The following is a 17342-nucleotide window of genomic DNA, read 5'->3' as shown; positions in this document are numbered from 1 at the left end:
TTTGCCACATCGATCACTCTATGACGTTGCAAAGGATACTAATTTAATAAGGCATGTTTTAATTATTTAAAACATTTATAATTGTTATTCCAGCTGCGATTGAAGATTGAACCAATAAAACAACGAACAAATAATTAAAATGATAGGCTGATAGGTCTTGAGCCAAAACGGGTCGTTTTTGTCGCTAGAGAATGTGCCATATGCACAAAAACATCTCGAACAATATTATAAAAAAACAATCTAACAAATGTTTTTTGCGCTATTATAAGCGTTCTTAAGAGATTGGGCACAGATGAAAAAGAAAATAGAATTTTAATAAAATTGTGATCAACAAATGGGACTAGATTAAATTAAAATAAGGATTACTCATTAGCTACATCTACTGGCAATAATTATTAGAATCTACAGAACAACGCAACATCAAGGGATGTGTATGTGTGTGACAAATTGTCCAAGGCATTGTCGTATTGAAATTAATCATCGTAATCGGCTATGAAATTATTTGGCTGGCCGGAAACATTGTTTTCAAATGAGGCAAGTTTCGTAAAAAGAGTTCTGTTGAAAATGTTGTTGAAGTTTAATTGCACGCAGTACTGCTAAGTCAACATTATGTTCTCGATGGAAATAAATGCTGTAATCATAATAAAAAATAATTTTCCACTTTTTATAATTTTATGAAATTTAAAATATTCTAATTACATGCACTATGGACGACCCATCGATGCAAAACTGCCATAAAAACTTGTCGAAAAGTTGGAGCTCTCCACCGCTAGAGGCAGCACCGTGCATATCCTCGTTTTTGAACCTCAAGTTCCACGGATGTGCTTTCAGTTATTCATGAATATAATGGTGTGTAGGGAAATTGTTGGAGAAGGTATGTTTTTGTATTATAAAGGTATATATAATTACATTGTGACATTACTCCATACTTCCACTTGAATCCTTGTTGTTTGTTCATATTTAAAGTTCAGTCGTTCAATTTTTAGGAGACCGGTCGGAAATTCAAACTTCGACCTTGCGCTTATGGGGGGCCGTAACCATTAAGTCACGGGTTCGTCTTCTAAGACGCTTACAATTTTGTTAAGAAACATGAAGAACGCCTTTCAACTTTTTTTTCCGTTGAAGATGTACTTCATCATTAGCTCACTGTGAGCTAATGACAGTATTTTTTGAGAAAGATTAACTTAAAAAATCCATCTCTATGCAAGTCGATTCCAATAAACTAATCCAACTAAATCTCTTCTCTTCTTTCTCACTCCTCCCAGCAATCGGAGATCCCCCGCACGTACGTCAAGGCCCCGCCCAACAAGACGGTCCGGGACGTGCCCGTCCAGCACCAGCACCACCATCCGTCATCGTCCGTCGGTGGCATCGGCTCGTCCGTGTCCTCGTCGGCGTCGTCGTCCATGAACAATCTCACCAGCCAGCACGCCCGGTTCGGGGGCAGCGGCAGCGGCATCAGCCTCGGCAACCGGGCCCTGGTCAACAGCATGTCGACCATCGGGTCCAGCCAAGCGGCGGCAGCTGCGGCCAAGTCGGACAAGCAGAAGAAAACAATCCTGTGGTTCCTCGCAGGTAACAAAACGTCGAAAACGTCGACGGCGGCGACGACAGCAACTAGCAGTAGTAGTGGTATTAGTGTTAATAGTAGTAGTCATAACAATAACAATATTGGACCTAACAGTAGCGGCGGCGCAGCTAGTTGTAACAATAATACTATAAGCTATCAAACGCGAAGCAATCCGACGGCGTCTTCGTCGGCGTTGGCCGCGGCCAGTATGAGCGGGAGTCGGAGCGGGTTGAGCTCGTCCAGTCATCTAGCAGTAAGTGGAATACATTCACATAATCATCACTACCGGCAGTCGACGGCGTCGACGGTTCAGCAGCGGCACCAGCCGACCTCGTCGATTCCAAGCAGTGCCAGCGGAAGTAGCACCGGCAGCAGCAGCACCAGCACTCCGATGTCGGTGTCGGCCAGTCCGAGCCCGGACACGAGCACGCACTACATGTGACAGGACGGCCGACCCGCGCCGGACAGTTGAAATGGTGCACACCGTGAAGATGTGCTGCTGCTGCTGCGGCGACAGCCGTTCTGTCCTTCCGACGAGTCTTGTGACGACTCGTCGGATTCGGCCCGGAAGGTTCCGCTGCAGGACGTTGGCGTGTGCCACCGTCGGCGTCGTCCCCGTCTGGGCGGCTGCCACGCGGTGGCACTCGAGTGTGACGACCGGCTGTAGATCGGACGTCGAAGGATCTCAGATCAGATTGTGTTTGCCTATAGCTAGAGGATTAATTTTGGTTCTTTCTTCGTTGCTGGTGATGATGATGGCGGCTTGATGGATGTTGGTCCCGCGGTGGCTACCCGCTCTTTTTTCTCCTACGCTGCTTAGTTGCAAAGGGAAAGGTGAGGCGTTCTTTTTTCTCTGATGAAATTGATTTGAAACTTCTAAAAACAAAAATTTAACAGTGTCATTAGTCTCAGAAAAATAAGCTATATCCGTTGTGTGTAATAAAATCAACATTTTCAATCACATTTTTTGATCCCATCTCATGATTTTCGGGAGGAATTTTGTTCTCACCGTCAGGGATGGAATAATCGCACATGTTTCGTTTTCGCTAGCGAACTTTCTCCACTCGCGAAAGAAGAGACGAAACACGCAAAAAATCGCTCTCGAACTATTCGAAAAAAAAACAGTCAAAAGAAGATGTTTTGCGAGTCTCACGGTAAGCACCACTTAAATTCCTTATTTCGTTTTGTTTACAAACACTGTTCATCTACGAAAAATGACAAAAAAAAATCATTTTCAGCGCCACTTAAAAGTATTTTACTTTGTTAACACACATTGCCCATCTACTAAATGTGACAGGTCATTTTTCAACTTGTGACGTTACACTTTCAAGTGGAGTAAAAAGATGACAAATTTGGTGGTGGTGGAAATTTTCTTTTATTTCTTTCACCGATCTTTCGTGTGCGAGAGAGGAGAGCCATGCTCACTTCGGATTTTTTCTCTTGATGAATGTCCAATGATTTTCTTTTGATGATGATTAATCAATCGCTGGGTTCGATGTGAAATCGATGTTCCGCCGAATATTCCAAATGATGATTTTTTGAGTATCCTTCTACCGATTCTTCGTGCGTGAGAGAGAAAAGCCATGTTCCCTTCCGACTTGATTAGCGTCAATGTTCAACTCTAATGACGACCAAATTTCGAGCTGCTGAGGGTTATAACAGCGAGGTTCACTATAACCACATATAACAATCGCTTCCCAGAAAAAAAAAGTTGAATTTTGGAATGTTTAAAATTTGGTAGGTTGAATATTACCTCTTTTTTTGAGTAATATTACATAAAAATGTGTAGAAATGTGAACCTGATGAATATACATCAAAAACTGATGAAAATTCATCATTTTCAGAGGTAAAATTAATCATTTTTTTTGACACAAAATCTGTCACCATTTCCTGATGAATATTACAATCATTTTTTTCTGTGTTACTCATTGATGCTCTTTTGAGAGTTCGGTAAAGATTCTTATCCTCATGTTCAGCCACGTCTTACTGTCATTGGTGAGAAAGTTCAAATGTGAATAATTAGATTCCTTCCTTCCTGGTATTTGTGCAAATTTTGGTATATTTTGTAGCAATACACTAGCTTTTTATCATAACACATTTTATGAAACTATTGTTGTCGATCAAAGAAATTTTAAACGAATTCCAAACTTTTTCTTGCAAGATCTTGTCGCTCGATTGGAACATTGTTTTGACAGCTCGATTAGAACTCAGAAAGTTCGCCTCTCTACACATGCTCTCTAATCCAAGGGTCTTGATTTTCGGTTCAAAGATCAAAAATCGCTCATTCAACGCCGAGCGAATCTTTGCCGAACAGGAGCGCACAATTATTCGCGAGCGAACACGACTCGCTAACTGCCAGCGTCTTGGACAATCGTTTCATTCAGCGATACAAATACTTCGTGAATTTCTTTGCCGTCCATCGACCCGAGTCACAAAGAGAATATGTTCAGAGAGGAGAGAATCTAATAAAATACAAGCTCGGCGCTCTTTTGGCCTGCGCTACCACTATTTGCCGTAAATTTATATTTGGCAAGCTGGAAATAGCTGTCTTTGATGTTGTGTTATCAACAAAATTGCAAAACATTTTTAATAGCAAGTTTAATAAATGATTAATAAATGATCAAAACAAAGCAGACTATTTCCAGTCAATTTTGAGCGAAAAAACGCAATCAGCCTCTCTGAACCAATTGCTGTAATATCCGTTTGGAGTGAGAGGGAGAGCAAAGAGAGAGTAGTCAGTAGCGATTGGTGTGGAAGTGATAAACGGTAGGAAACGGTCCGAGCAGTTTTTCGTCGCGTTTGATTTGTGATCGCGAGTGACTGAGTCTTTTTGGAACAATCAGGAACCTTGCTCAATTTTTAACAAAATTAGGTTTTACAACTTGACGTCATGAGCGCACATTTTCACAAAGACACATGTCGATGCCTCTGTGCTCATATGCTAACCAGATAGGAAACCCAGCAAGCTTACTACAAGAGAGCACAGAGGCATCGAGGTGTAAAAAATGTAAACAGAGCACGCTAGCTGTCAAATGTCAGGTTTACGCCCTTTTAAAAAGTGATTGCGGAATTTCAAAGATCCAACCGGGAACAAAAACTTTCTGCTTGAGACAGTATTTCAGAATTTTAAAAATACTTGAAATTTGTTCAGAAGAGACTTATAATTTGAATATTTGAAGAGAAAATAGAATTTCATCAATTTCTTTTTGCAACTAAGATAGAGAAAGAGACATACTTCCAGTATCAGTCAGTTGTACATTTTCGTTCTGTCGTGTATTGTAGATTTCCGCACGTATCCTTATCCTTTTCCCCTTTCCCAAACCTTCCGAGTAAGCAAACCCAAGTAAGAGAAATACAAATGTTTTAAAAATAAAACCCTATATTTTACTGTAGCTCGTAAGGTCTAAGCAGAGAACTAAAGAGTAATAAAGAAGAAGAAGAAGAAAAAAAGTATCAAATCCATGTGCAAGACTACCATTTAGTGAAAGAGGAGGGGGTGCAACCAAAATGAAACGAGAAACGAAAACAAACAAAAAATGTGGGTGGGTGGGGGCTTGGGCAGAGCGTAACTAAACTATCAGCAGCAGTGTGTAAAACTAGTAAAGGAAATTAAGTAAACAAAAAATGCCAGCCTATTTTCCTCTTTCCTGGCTAGGAGAGGGGGGAATGATGAAAAGAGAAAGAAAAACACTAGTAAAATTTTATTATTTGTTAAGTTAAATTATTTAATTCTAAATCAATTTGTATTGGCTGGTGGAGTTGAGAGAGAAGAACAATAGACGTCAAATAATCCTACAGCGGAATCTTACTACACAGCTAATGCAAAAATTCATATTCAAGTTATAGCAAACAGAAAAATAATAAAACAATAGTAAACAAACGAAAACTGCTTCAACAAATATATAGCTCAACTACTACAGCAAAATGCAAACAAAAAAACAACACACAATACTTAGCACAGGAAAATAATAATAAAAGAAATACATATACAAGAAAATAGGTGTATAAAGTTATGCACACAAACACACAAACAACAGGCAGACCCGCAAACCAAACAAAAACTCATAGAATAAAACTACAAACTACTGGAAGGCAAAAGCGAAACTACTACTACAACTTCAACTTCTACTACAAACTACAATAGCTGCAAGAAACAAAGCAAAACAAAACAAAAAACAGCAACAACAATACACTACTAAACAAACCACTTACATAAATCACATGGCTGGGAATGTGTAATCTTTCTAATTAAACAAATCAAAGTTGTAAGAGCGCAAGGCATAGATAAAAGAAAAGAGAGCGAGCGAGAGAAAAGCGAAACAGCAAAACAACAAATAGCAAAGTAAACCAATAAAGCAAGCGACGCAAAAAGTGAAAAAAAAACTATCATCCAACAATTTTCAAGCTGGTGCGTGAGAGAGAATGAGTGAGAATGATCGAAAATGAAAATGTAGGCATTAAGAATGTGTGAATATTTATGTGTTTTAAAAAAAGCAAGCAAAAATATCGTGGAGATTTCCGGATCGACCGAATTTTTCGGAGTGGGGAGGGCACACGGTTAGTGAACAGAACACTTTTTTCGGCGCGAATGAATTGTGATAATTTACCAAATTGAGCAAAGCAAGCAGTTTTTAAAACAAATCGATGGGGAAGGGGAGGGGGGAGTTTGAAATTCAAAATTTCGTTTCGTGTTGCTTTCTAAGTTTTTAAATTGAGAAATCCACCAAAATTAGCGCGAAACGCGCTCCGAGAGAAGGCACTCACTAACACACACACACATAAATTCACCGAAAGTGAGAGAGGGAGAGCGAGATGTTGATGTTGGGAGAGGACCGCGTGTGGCACCAGGAAAGTTTATTTAATAAACTACATTTAAATGAAGAGAATGTGAAATTGTGATATATTCAAGGTAACGAATAAAACAAGAATAAAGAGAAGAAAAAACTACTAAGCGGTGTTCATTATCTAAAGTTAAGGGAATGTAGCGTAAAGTAATTTTAATCGCAATTTTCTGTCTGTATGGTGAGGGAAAAGAGAGAGAGAGAAAGCGGGAGAAAGACGCGGGATGTACGCACGTTGTAGGGAGAGAGAAGTAAGATCCGAATATTGGCATTAGAACCGTACCCACTCACACACGCATGCGAATATATAAATACAATACAGATACACAACCGTACACACACATACAATAACCAAAACTAGCCGAAACGAATTGTTGTACACCGTAAATATGGAATGTTCTTCGCTAAGCATTGAATAAATTTTCCGTGAAAGTTATTGCTCTTTCCTAGCATCAACTTGTTCCGAAGATTTTTTTTCAAGTCCAAATTCTCATTTCTGCACCCAAACGAGAGAATGCGAAACTCGTTTGCAACAAACCAACTGAACGCACACTACCGAACATCAACGCTTGCTGACGTAGTAGGCGTGCGAAACATTCAATCCTTGAAAGTGGAAAAATCATCGAAAGCAAACTTCTCTTCTCTCTTTCGCGAAATTTTGATCGATTTGTGGGAGAGCCAAACGCTCTCACCAATACACTCACAAGTGAAACGTCAGACGCTGCTAAATGTGCTGTCACTTTTCGTTGCCATCCAATGTTTGTAAACTGTCTGTGAAATTCATGAAATTAATTTTTGTTTGTTGATATGTTTTTAAAGTGATGAAGAGCCGATATTTCTCTTTCATCTGAGTAAAATTTTCACAAGTTTCGAGTGAAGAATGAATTTTAAAGAAATTGGAATTGCCGGTGCTGTAAACACTAATGTTGCCAAAGTCTGTTTTTAGCAAATTTAAATTCAAAGGAGTGATTTTTTAATTTGATATTTAACTATCAAAAAAGTTGTAAAAGTTGACTAATTTGACATCATAAATCCAAATAAGTAAGAAATGAAAAAAAATATTTAAAACAATGAGGTAAAACTAATCTGTAAATGAGAGAAAACGATGGCATTTTCTCTCCCATAAAAAAAGTTTCTCTCAGCAGCAGGCACTTAACAGTCCTCTCACTAATACTATCACAATAATGTGCATGACAGCGTCGCATTCTTCGGTTGGGTGTAAGTCAGTTTTTTACCTTCACTTCTCTTAGTTAGAAAGCTAGCGCAATTTTTAAAATATAGTTAAACATAATTCTCAACAAACTGGACTCTAGCGAAAAAAAAAATGCAACCAAAATAATCAAAACAAATATCAACCTATACCTGTCTATTTACACACACACAACAACAACAAAACACAACAAGTCGTCGAAACCCCTTTTCTCCCATTTGTCTACATCCCAACGAACGTGTGAGTTTTGTGTAGTGAAAAGTACGAAAACTAGTTAACCTTCCTTTACAGAGCAAAAAAAAAACATTATCGCAAATATTTCTTCATCTCCTACCACAACAAAAACAACATACTTCTGGTGTATCGGCGATTAATTTAAATAGTTACAACGCATTAAAAAAAATCCTGTAAATATTGTAAAAAAAATAAATTTTAAATAAGCATAATAACACTGCTACAATAAAAACACAACCACCAGCATCAAAATTTCTCGATTCGCGCCATCTAGCTTCGTCAGCTTCAAACACTCACACACACACTCACATCACAGTGAAACATCCTTCGGTTCCAACTATGCTCAAGAAGAAACAAACGAGAAAGCAACGGGCGAGACAGTGAGCAAGAGAGCAATTCTCTCGCGAAGAGTAAATAGCGAGAGTTGCTCTCTTGCTCACTGTCATGCCCTGATAGCAGAACACAACCTAACAAAAAAATAGAGTAACGCAAATAATGCTTAAAAATATAATTTTTTCGCCACAAAATGGGATACAAATTAGAACAGCAGAATTAAAAGAAAACAAAAAATAACCAATCGTAAATCAAAACAAAACACAATACAGCGGACCGAAAGGGTGGAATCGGAAATATTATTGAAATACTGTAGCAAAAAAAAACAAACCAACCTAAACCATTTGGCTTGGAAAAAATCATCTAATTTCGTTTTCATTAGGTGGTTAAACAATAAAAACAAGCAAGCCGAGAATATTTTAAAACAAATGTCTATATTTTTATAGAAGTGTTCACCGCCAGCCAAAGGAGAGAAGAGAAAAAAGGCAATCCTTTTGGTGTAACCTTACACTTTAAATTGGAACGACGCTGAATAGTTTCGCAACCAGTACGCTTGATTTAGTTTCGATTTCTGGTCAAAATTTTAATTTCGAAAAAAAACTCACAACACGAAAAAACTGACGCTTTGTTCCAAAGGTTTAAAAAAAATTGGCCGTTCGTTTCATTTTAGTGCTAAAAGCAAAATCGGGAATGCTTCCCAACCAGTCAAAATTTCAGCAAAAAAGTAAAAAAAAAAAACCATAGGATTAGACTGCGACGAATGGTGTGGAAATGTGTGCGCGTGCATGAGTACTACTAAAAAGTGTGCGTGAGTAGAGCCCGATCGGTGTGACATGTCGTCTATGAATATTGGTGGAATCAAGGTAAACAGAAGAAAAAAACATTGAGGAGAGAGAAAAAAAACACATACACACACGAAAAATCACGCGTAAAAACTGTAAAAATTAAACTTCTATGATAACACGTATGTAAAGCAGTAAGAAATATTTTATGTCATCTTCTCGTTTTTATTTTTATTATTTTTTTTATTACGAGGATAATAAAAAATGTGAAATTTTAAATTATATATTGAAATATAAATAAATCAATGATTAATATTTATTATGCAAAAACTGCAAAATCCAAGAAAAGTGGAAAATGGAATATATATTGAAAATAATTAAACAATTATGAAATAATAAATGAAATTAACATTCCCCAAGAGTCGTGCCCACTTTCCTTCAATGAAAGATATCACATCCCTTAATCCAAGCAAAATTGTAAAATGCAAATAATATTCATTTAATCAATACTCGAAACGGTTTTTCCCTGCAACTCTCATCGGCAATTAATAATCAATTTTCCCACATTGTAGGCGGCGCGTTTCACCTGCTGGCAACACATACACGAAAAAAAAACATGAAAAAAACAAAGTACCACATACAAAGTTGCGCGCTCTGCGTGATTGTTAATTGAAATAACTGAAATAAATCAATATTTACACACATCAATGGGCTTGTATTTTCCGCTTTCGTGCATCGTTTGCCAATAATCCCAAACGTGATGTAATTATTTGAACTCATTTCCCACCTGGTTGTGCGGAAAACATTGGGCTATTTGGGTTTAATAATAAAGGTGATAGGGTCATTGATCCTTTGCTCTTTGCAGTAGCACTAGCATGACCCAATTTTATTAGTGCAGCATTTCGATCACATAAAAAAATCATCGACAAGTTCCAGTTATTGTGTCTTTTCGAAAATAAGATATTTTCAGGGATGTTCAAGCTTGTTTATGACATCTACATATTAAAAAGTTTCGTTTTTAGAAAAAAAATAGCTGCAACTCGAAAACGGTGCACGATATTAAATTTTATGTACAGTACTTTTTGAATGCAAATTTAATTTTTAATCTAAAGATCTGGAGTTTTTTTGAAAAGGTCCAATAACCCAAATTTCCAGTTTTTCGCTTTTGGGTGTTTTTGAAACCGCCTTGAGTCAGGGGTATTAAAAAACACCCAAAAAGCAAAAACTGAAAATTTGGTTAATAGGACCTATTCAAAAAACGTTACTTAATCCACCCTTAGGTGGTTGGTGCCTTCCTCACATTTAGAGGGTAATGCTATCCAAAATAGATACAAAAGGGCTGAACTTTCAGTGTTCTATCAACTTGATTCATTATTCATACCATCAGATTGGGTAGTCAGATCTTCATTATTCAGGCCACTTATGTGCTTATAACTTTTGATAGGGTTGTCAGATCTGCAATCTATTGAACTCGTTGGAAAGGTCTTTTGATTACCTATCCAACGATAGGTCGCATGAGAGATCCGGACAACGTTTTCATCGAAATATTCGAGATCCGGCCTCCAAAAAGTGCATAAATAACACTTAAGTGCTTATAACTTTTGATAGGGTTGTCAGATCTTAAATGTTTTGGACGCGTTGAAAAGGTCTTTTTATTACCTTTTTAAAAATGTATAGCATGACGGGTTTTCTTACAAAAACCACCCTTTTTACAATCTTCCGGACTTTTGCTAAAATCGTTTTTTTAGCATAACTTTCGAAGTACTTATCTAAACTTTATAATTTTCAATAGCGACTTATGGGACCCCAAGACTGATCGAATGAGACCAAAACGATCCAAATCGGTTCAGCCAGTGCCGAGATAATCCAGTGCATTTTTTTTATCAACATCCCACCACACACACAGACATTTGCTCAGAATTTGATTCTGAGTCGATATGTATACATGAAGGTGGGTCTAGGAGGTAAAACTAAGAAGTTCGTTTTCTGAGTGATTTTATAGCCTTTCCTCAGTAAGGTGAGGAAGGCAAAACTCAAGAGATGAAGTCATTTTTTCGTCTTTTTTGACATTAAAAAAAATGGAAATATTGGCAACACTGCCAAGTGTAACTTGACCAACTTGTGGCAAAACTCAAATGATGCAACTTTCTGTCATCTAAATCATATTCAAATATGTTTTTTATGTTTTTTTTGCGAAATTTGTGTGTAAAGTCGAATTGAAAAATAGGTAATTTTTTAGAGTTAACCTACTTTTCCTGAGTAGTCCCATAGTAATATCTACAACTTTTATCAGAAAATTTGAACTCAAGATACAGATTTTTGAATATAAGCCTTTTTTATGGACAGCTACCAAAATGGAATGAAGATTTTGTATGAATAAATTAATGATGCAAAATGTCTTCTTTAGTTATAGAAAAGGTTAAAAACAAAGTTTCATTAAAATAAAATAAAAAATATTAACACCAAATTTCCTAAAAAAAAAAAATCTGACAAATTAGTAGAACAGGCTTTAGGGGTCCAGCGGAATGTAGACATTCTGTAAAAAATACCATCAGTGGAGGTGACCATGGATCAAAAATCGATACATCTCTCGTAATTTCTTAATAACAATAAAAAATATATCACTCAACTTTTACTTGAAACTTGAATTCAACTTTTTACTTGGAAATGTGTTTGAAAAGTTTACTCACATTTTTTTCAATATTTGGCGAAGATTGATGGAACATCTTTAAAATGCCAATCGACAACTTTTACACAATTGTACCCCCTTGGAGGGTGTGACATTTGGGCTAAATGAAACTAAAATTATGCTCAAATATAAAAATTGGGTAAAAAAGTCATTCACCAGTGTTCCATATTCGTATTAATATGCTACAATGTTAGAAGTGAAGAATTTCAGTACTTATCGATCAACAACAAAAATAAATGTTGATTCTTCAAGAGGTCAGGAACCATCAAACATCAAACAGCTGCCAAAATTTCAGGATTTGTTCTGAGCGTGACTTTGTCAGCAAAGTTTCCTTAAGGGGTTACATACATGTAGAAAATCACAAAATTTCATATTACAGAAAATTTATTAAATCCACTTAAAAGATGATTTTCAATCACTCCTGAAAGTTTCATGAAGATATTTCATGATTTAACTGAGTTAGAGACGATTTAAGCTCAGAATTTTGCCATGCGCAAAGCCAACTGTCTAACTTTCTGAGCGTTTTTCTCTAAACACCAAGTTGATTTACGGGTGCCACGATATCTCGAGATGGGATGGACAAAATTTGCTGAAATTTTGGGTGAAGACTCCCAAGACATGTCCCGTGTGCATGACGAAGCCCGATTTTGAAATTTTGAATTTTCAAAAAATACAAAAATCAAAAACCGCCGATTTTTTATATGGAAAACAGAAAAAATATTTTTATCTTTTTTTTAAATAAACTTTTTGAAAATCGGCCTTCGTCATGCACACGGGACCGGTTTAACGAGTCTTTACCAAAATTTTGAGCCGATTTGGTCGAAGCAATGTTGAGATATCGTGGCCAGGGTAGGTAAACCATCACCATCGCACTATCATTGATGCATATTTCGGTGCGTTCCTCGTCTCTTTAAATTTCTCTTCTTTTTCGCAGCCGAGTGATGGTCGGCTTGCTATCGCGAATATCGAAAGCCCAACGAATCGACGAGAAATACCATATCGCTGGCTCCGATGGAACTATCGTTCCAACCGGAGAGACACGCACACGAAATTGCTGTATACATACACTGGAGCTCACGCACACAAATAAACTAATTTCTACAGGGCTTACGGGCGAGAGAATTTCACGATTGCTCTTTCTCTTGCTTTTTGAGCGAGGGGACTGGCCGTGTGAGAGATTTTTTTCCGTCTTACGCATCGGTTTGTTCGTTGCTCGCTATTTCATCGGCGTCGTTTTCGCTTCGCTCTCTTGATGCAGTTTTGGGAGAACGCCGAAAATTTGATGATTTGAGCGAGGGACGATATTTAAAAGCCCTCGCCATCGGCGAGGAAACGAGAAAATACCATCCCTGATCGTGGCACCCGTTTTCTGAAACTGCTTATTTCAAATAGCTATATCTCGGCAATGATACAACCAAATGTCTTCAAATTTGTTTTGTTAATAGATGAAAATGTATATTTTAATGCCCTGAAAACAGATTTTGAAAAATGTTTAATTGTGTGCTCAAACCGACCTCTGACATTTTTGCCGATTTACATGTATGTAACCCCTTAACCCTCTACCGCCAATTTTTTTTTAATTTTTTCCCTTGTTCAGGAGGTCATTTATAGTACTTTTCTTGTTTTTTTGTCTTTTTTAAATTTCATTTTTGATATTTTAATATGCATTTATCTTGTTTGGTTTATGTTTGTGTCTGATAGTATTTGGCTTGTTCTACCACCTTCTATCATTACTTTTTTCCTATGAAAAACGAAACTATTGGCACTACGCCCCCCGGGGCATGGCCTTCCTCTAACGTGGGATTTCTGCTCCAGCGCCTCTGACGAGACAGGAGAAACCGGGACCGACGTTTTACTTCACCATCCGATAGAAGCTCAGTGGATAAGGCGGGAATCGAACCCGCGTCTCATAGCATCATCGGGATCGGCAGCCGAAGCCGCTACCCCTGCGCCACGAGACCCACCTATATAATATTTAAAAAGGTTTTTAAAGCCACTTTTTAAAATTTTTAGCTTGGTTTCACATTTTTTTCTTAAGAAAGATATCATTATCATTCAAAATTGTAAAAAAAATGCGTAGAGGTGAAGTATGTGACAATACCAAATCTACTGCATAGTTATTACATAAAACATAAAATATATAATTACATAAAATATAGAAAATGACAGTGAAAAACAAAGACAAAGGTGACCCAGAAAAAAAAAATATTTTAAAAAACATAGCTAAATTCACATGAAACAAGTCACACTTCCAACCCTAAAATTTTAAAAAATTATAAGAGTTCTTCTTTAATGCTTTTGAAAAGAGAAAAAAATACAAGCCAGAATTCCAACATTTTGAATGAAAAAAAAAACCATTGGAAAATGCACACACGTGTACAGTGTGCACAGATATGCACAATCATTAGTTTTCAAAAAATGTAAGATTAGACATTTTCGCGGTTTTGTACATTGACAATTTACAAAAATTTAAAAGATTTTAGAATTAACGCAAACAAGCTAAAAACTATTCCAGTTGCAGGGGAATGTATTTAAAATTAATTTCAGGTGATTGCACTTAATTTTCCATGAGAAATTTGAACTTATTTGATAAAATATGTTTTACCCCCTGATTTGAACGTTTTGCATGAATTGAAAGCTTAAACATTAAACTACGTTTGATTGATAAGGGTAATTAATCAGATGAACTCTTCGAATCATGCCAAGCGTTTGAAAAAAAAATATGTTAAACCGGCATTTCCAAAATGTTAGGGGTTATTTGATCCCCCTTTCAACATTTTGAAGAAATCTTAAGCAAAATGTTTCTTATTCATCCAAACTTTTAATTTTCTTTAGGTTACACAATTCACATAAACCTTAACGTTTGTGTTCAAAATACGACAAGTTTAGTATGTAAAATATGCAAAAACCAAAAATTTACTTTGTTAGACCAAAATTGAGCATGTTAACACAGGCTGGTAATTTTGTTTCATAAAACATTTGAAAAATGGTTCAAACAGCAGTAGACTTACAACTATAAAAAAAACCAAACCAATTAATTAAGTATGAGGCTGATTTCAGTGATTGTAAAAATGCAGGAAACAAGTCTCCCTAAACGCACTCTAGACGTCTAACCACGTCTAGAGATGGGCTTCATATTTAGAATATTTAGAGTCCGCTGGCGCTGAACCCGAGTGCACTTACAAACTTCACATGTCAACCGTGGCGCATATTTTCGGCCTTCCTCCCCCTGGTCGAAAATGTAGAAAATGCAGTGAATTTATAACTCGATTGCAAAATCACTGAAATACTATCATCGCAATAATTGCATTTTCGCTTCCACATGTTGAGCTTGATTTAGAGTTTAGACTGCAAATTGAGTTGGTAATTGCGTTAAGGTCAGTTTTCTTTCGTCGTCTGCACCATCGTGGGCAAATAACCCGGTGTTTCGTATATAGGGTGGTTCTGTTTTGAGGAGGAAAGTGTATGTTATGTGATTTTAGAAGAGGTTTTTGCAAAATATTTCAATAGCAAATTAATTTAAAAAAAATGCTTGATGAGATTTTTGAACCAGTACCACCCTATATATTCACCGGCCAGACAAAGGTCCGGCGTGGATCGGTCACATTGACACGTGGGCTGTGCTGGGACGAATTTCCGCCAGGCGAGACACCAGGCAGACTAGTGGGGGTGCCCGCTGGCTGGGCTGGCTTTGCAGGACGCATAAACGCATTATGGGTCGTCCTTTCATGATTTGCAGCTGGTGTCCTTTTGATGCTGGAGACATTGAATCCAAAGACTGTTGCCGACTAGAAAGTGAATGTTTGTGAACCTGAGCAGTTGAAAGATATATTTGTTCATTAAAATAAGACTTTTTTGCAACAACAAATTGCGCACTGGTTTAAATAAAGTGACTGAGGAAATCTCTGTATTACTAATGTATTTATCATGAACATATTTAGTATTTGTTTATTTCCAACAAATTTCACCGTTCACGAGAATGTGAAAAAAACAGAATAAAGAGTTGAATACGCCTGACAGGTATGCAACCATTAAGAAGTGACAAAAAGTGTTGCATGGAAGGTACGCAACTAAAGCAAGTTGATGTTGCTCTTGAAGAATTTGGCGTGTTTTTAAGCTCCTTTCGTCATATCTTATTTAAACTTTTACTGAAACCACCTTTCTTCTATGCTCATGTTAAGAAATATAAAAAACGCTAGTTTCTCAAGCACTATAATAGAAAACAGGTACTCAAACGACACTTCTAATAAATAGCAATAGAGTAGTTCACCGTCCACAGCCAATCTCCTCCGGTTTATTGAGGTGTGTATGTGTGCGTCAGTGTATGTGTGTGCCCGATTTGCCAACTGGTGATGGTGAGCCTCGGCCCACAACAGAAGGATAATGTCGTCTAGACGGAGGCTTTATTCCGAAGCGAAATGGCGTTCCATTCTACTCTCAATTGTGAATTATTTCTTCCCTGGGCTGGGCCTGCGACTTGCGACTTGGTCCCCGTCTCTACACACGTGTCGTAGTCGTCGTACACGTTCACGTCCAGACAGCATCTCACGGGAAAGGCGAACTGCGTTGTGATACACGTTTTCAGCGGTTGGTTGAAATATTACGGTGTGTGTGACCTGTTGGCTTGAATTTGTGTTAGCAGAATTTATGTTTGTTTATTTTTTCATTAAAAATAAAACACTTTAAACACAAAAAACTCTTTAAAATAAAAAAAAAAGTTTAATATTCACAATACAAGTGTTACATTCATGAATGAACCTTCCAGCATAATTTTAACAACAAAGAAAATTTACAAAAGTTACTATATTCAATCAAAATGTGTTTCAAGTTAATCAGTAAAAATTTCCAGCAAACTGTTCCTTCAGATATTTGTCAAACGCCCTGATCCGTGCACAGAACAGACGTGTCTGCTTGCGTAAAACCCAACAATTTTTCAATTCTGCCTTGGCCTGCCTGCTCCAGTCAGACACATTTATCGTCCTGTCTGAACGCAAGAATTTGGCTTATTTAATCATCATTATCAGCAGACTGGCCAGAATTGCTGACGGTGGTGACGCTGTCGTCATCGTTGCCATAGTTTCCAGGCTCAAAGGCTGAGGTGGAAAATGTCCTGATCATGGAGCCGCTGCTTGGAGTTTTACTGACTGCAAAAAGTTGCATTTTCCAATTTGCTTCCTTTGAAAGTAGGGTAGAGTAGTCATCAATGAGACACGGGGAACAATGATAAAATGACTCTCACAAGTAGTAGTTTCAACCAATCAGGCTCATATTTTGGGGAAAGGTGTGTCTACAGGATACACGTCTGCCATAATAGTGGCTTTTGTTATGGACGCTCCCTTGCAAAGTTATTCATACATGTTTGATTCTGGGGTGTAAAAGTAAATTTTGACTAATAATAACATTTTCGCTTATAAGCTGCCATTATCACAAAAACTAATATTTCTACAAATTTCTTTCGTCATTTCACAGGGCATGAGTTGGGCTACAATGTCCTTTTATTAGGTTTGACCAAAATTTAGAATATATCCAGAATCCAGGGCTGTCTCATTGTTCCCCACTCTTTTCGGCCCATGGATAACAATGAGACACTTTGGTTTTTCTTCATTAAACTTTTCAAAATCAATGGAAATCTTTCAAAACATGAATTGGAAGTGATTTTTGGCATATTTACAAAATTTAAATA

General features: G+C 37.2%; 1 protein-coding gene across 1 annotated transcript in view; it reads left to right on the top strand.

Moving 5' to 3' along the window:
* LOC120422275 (mucin-19) overlaps window positions 1-9391 on the top strand; it is a 476122-nt gene extending 466731 nt beyond the window's left edge. Inside the window, exon 6 of the mRNA XM_052710560.1 lies at window positions 1266-9391. Coding sequence (XP_052566520.1) covers window positions 1266-2012 — 747 coding nt within the window. The 3' untranslated portion in view covers window positions 2013-9391. The remainder of the gene's footprint in view (window positions 1-1265) is intronic.
* The last annotated feature ends 7951 nt before the right edge of the window (window positions 9392-17342 follow it).

Source organism: Culex pipiens, chromosome 3 (assembly GCF_016801865.2).
Source record: "Culex pipiens pallens isolate TS chromosome 3, TS_CPP_V2, whole genome shotgun sequence".
NCBI lineage: Eukaryota > Metazoa > Arthropoda > Insecta > Diptera > Culicidae > Culex > Culex pipiens.
Note: the sequence above shows the minus strand (reverse complement) of the source record. Positions and strands in the feature narration are given on the sequence as shown.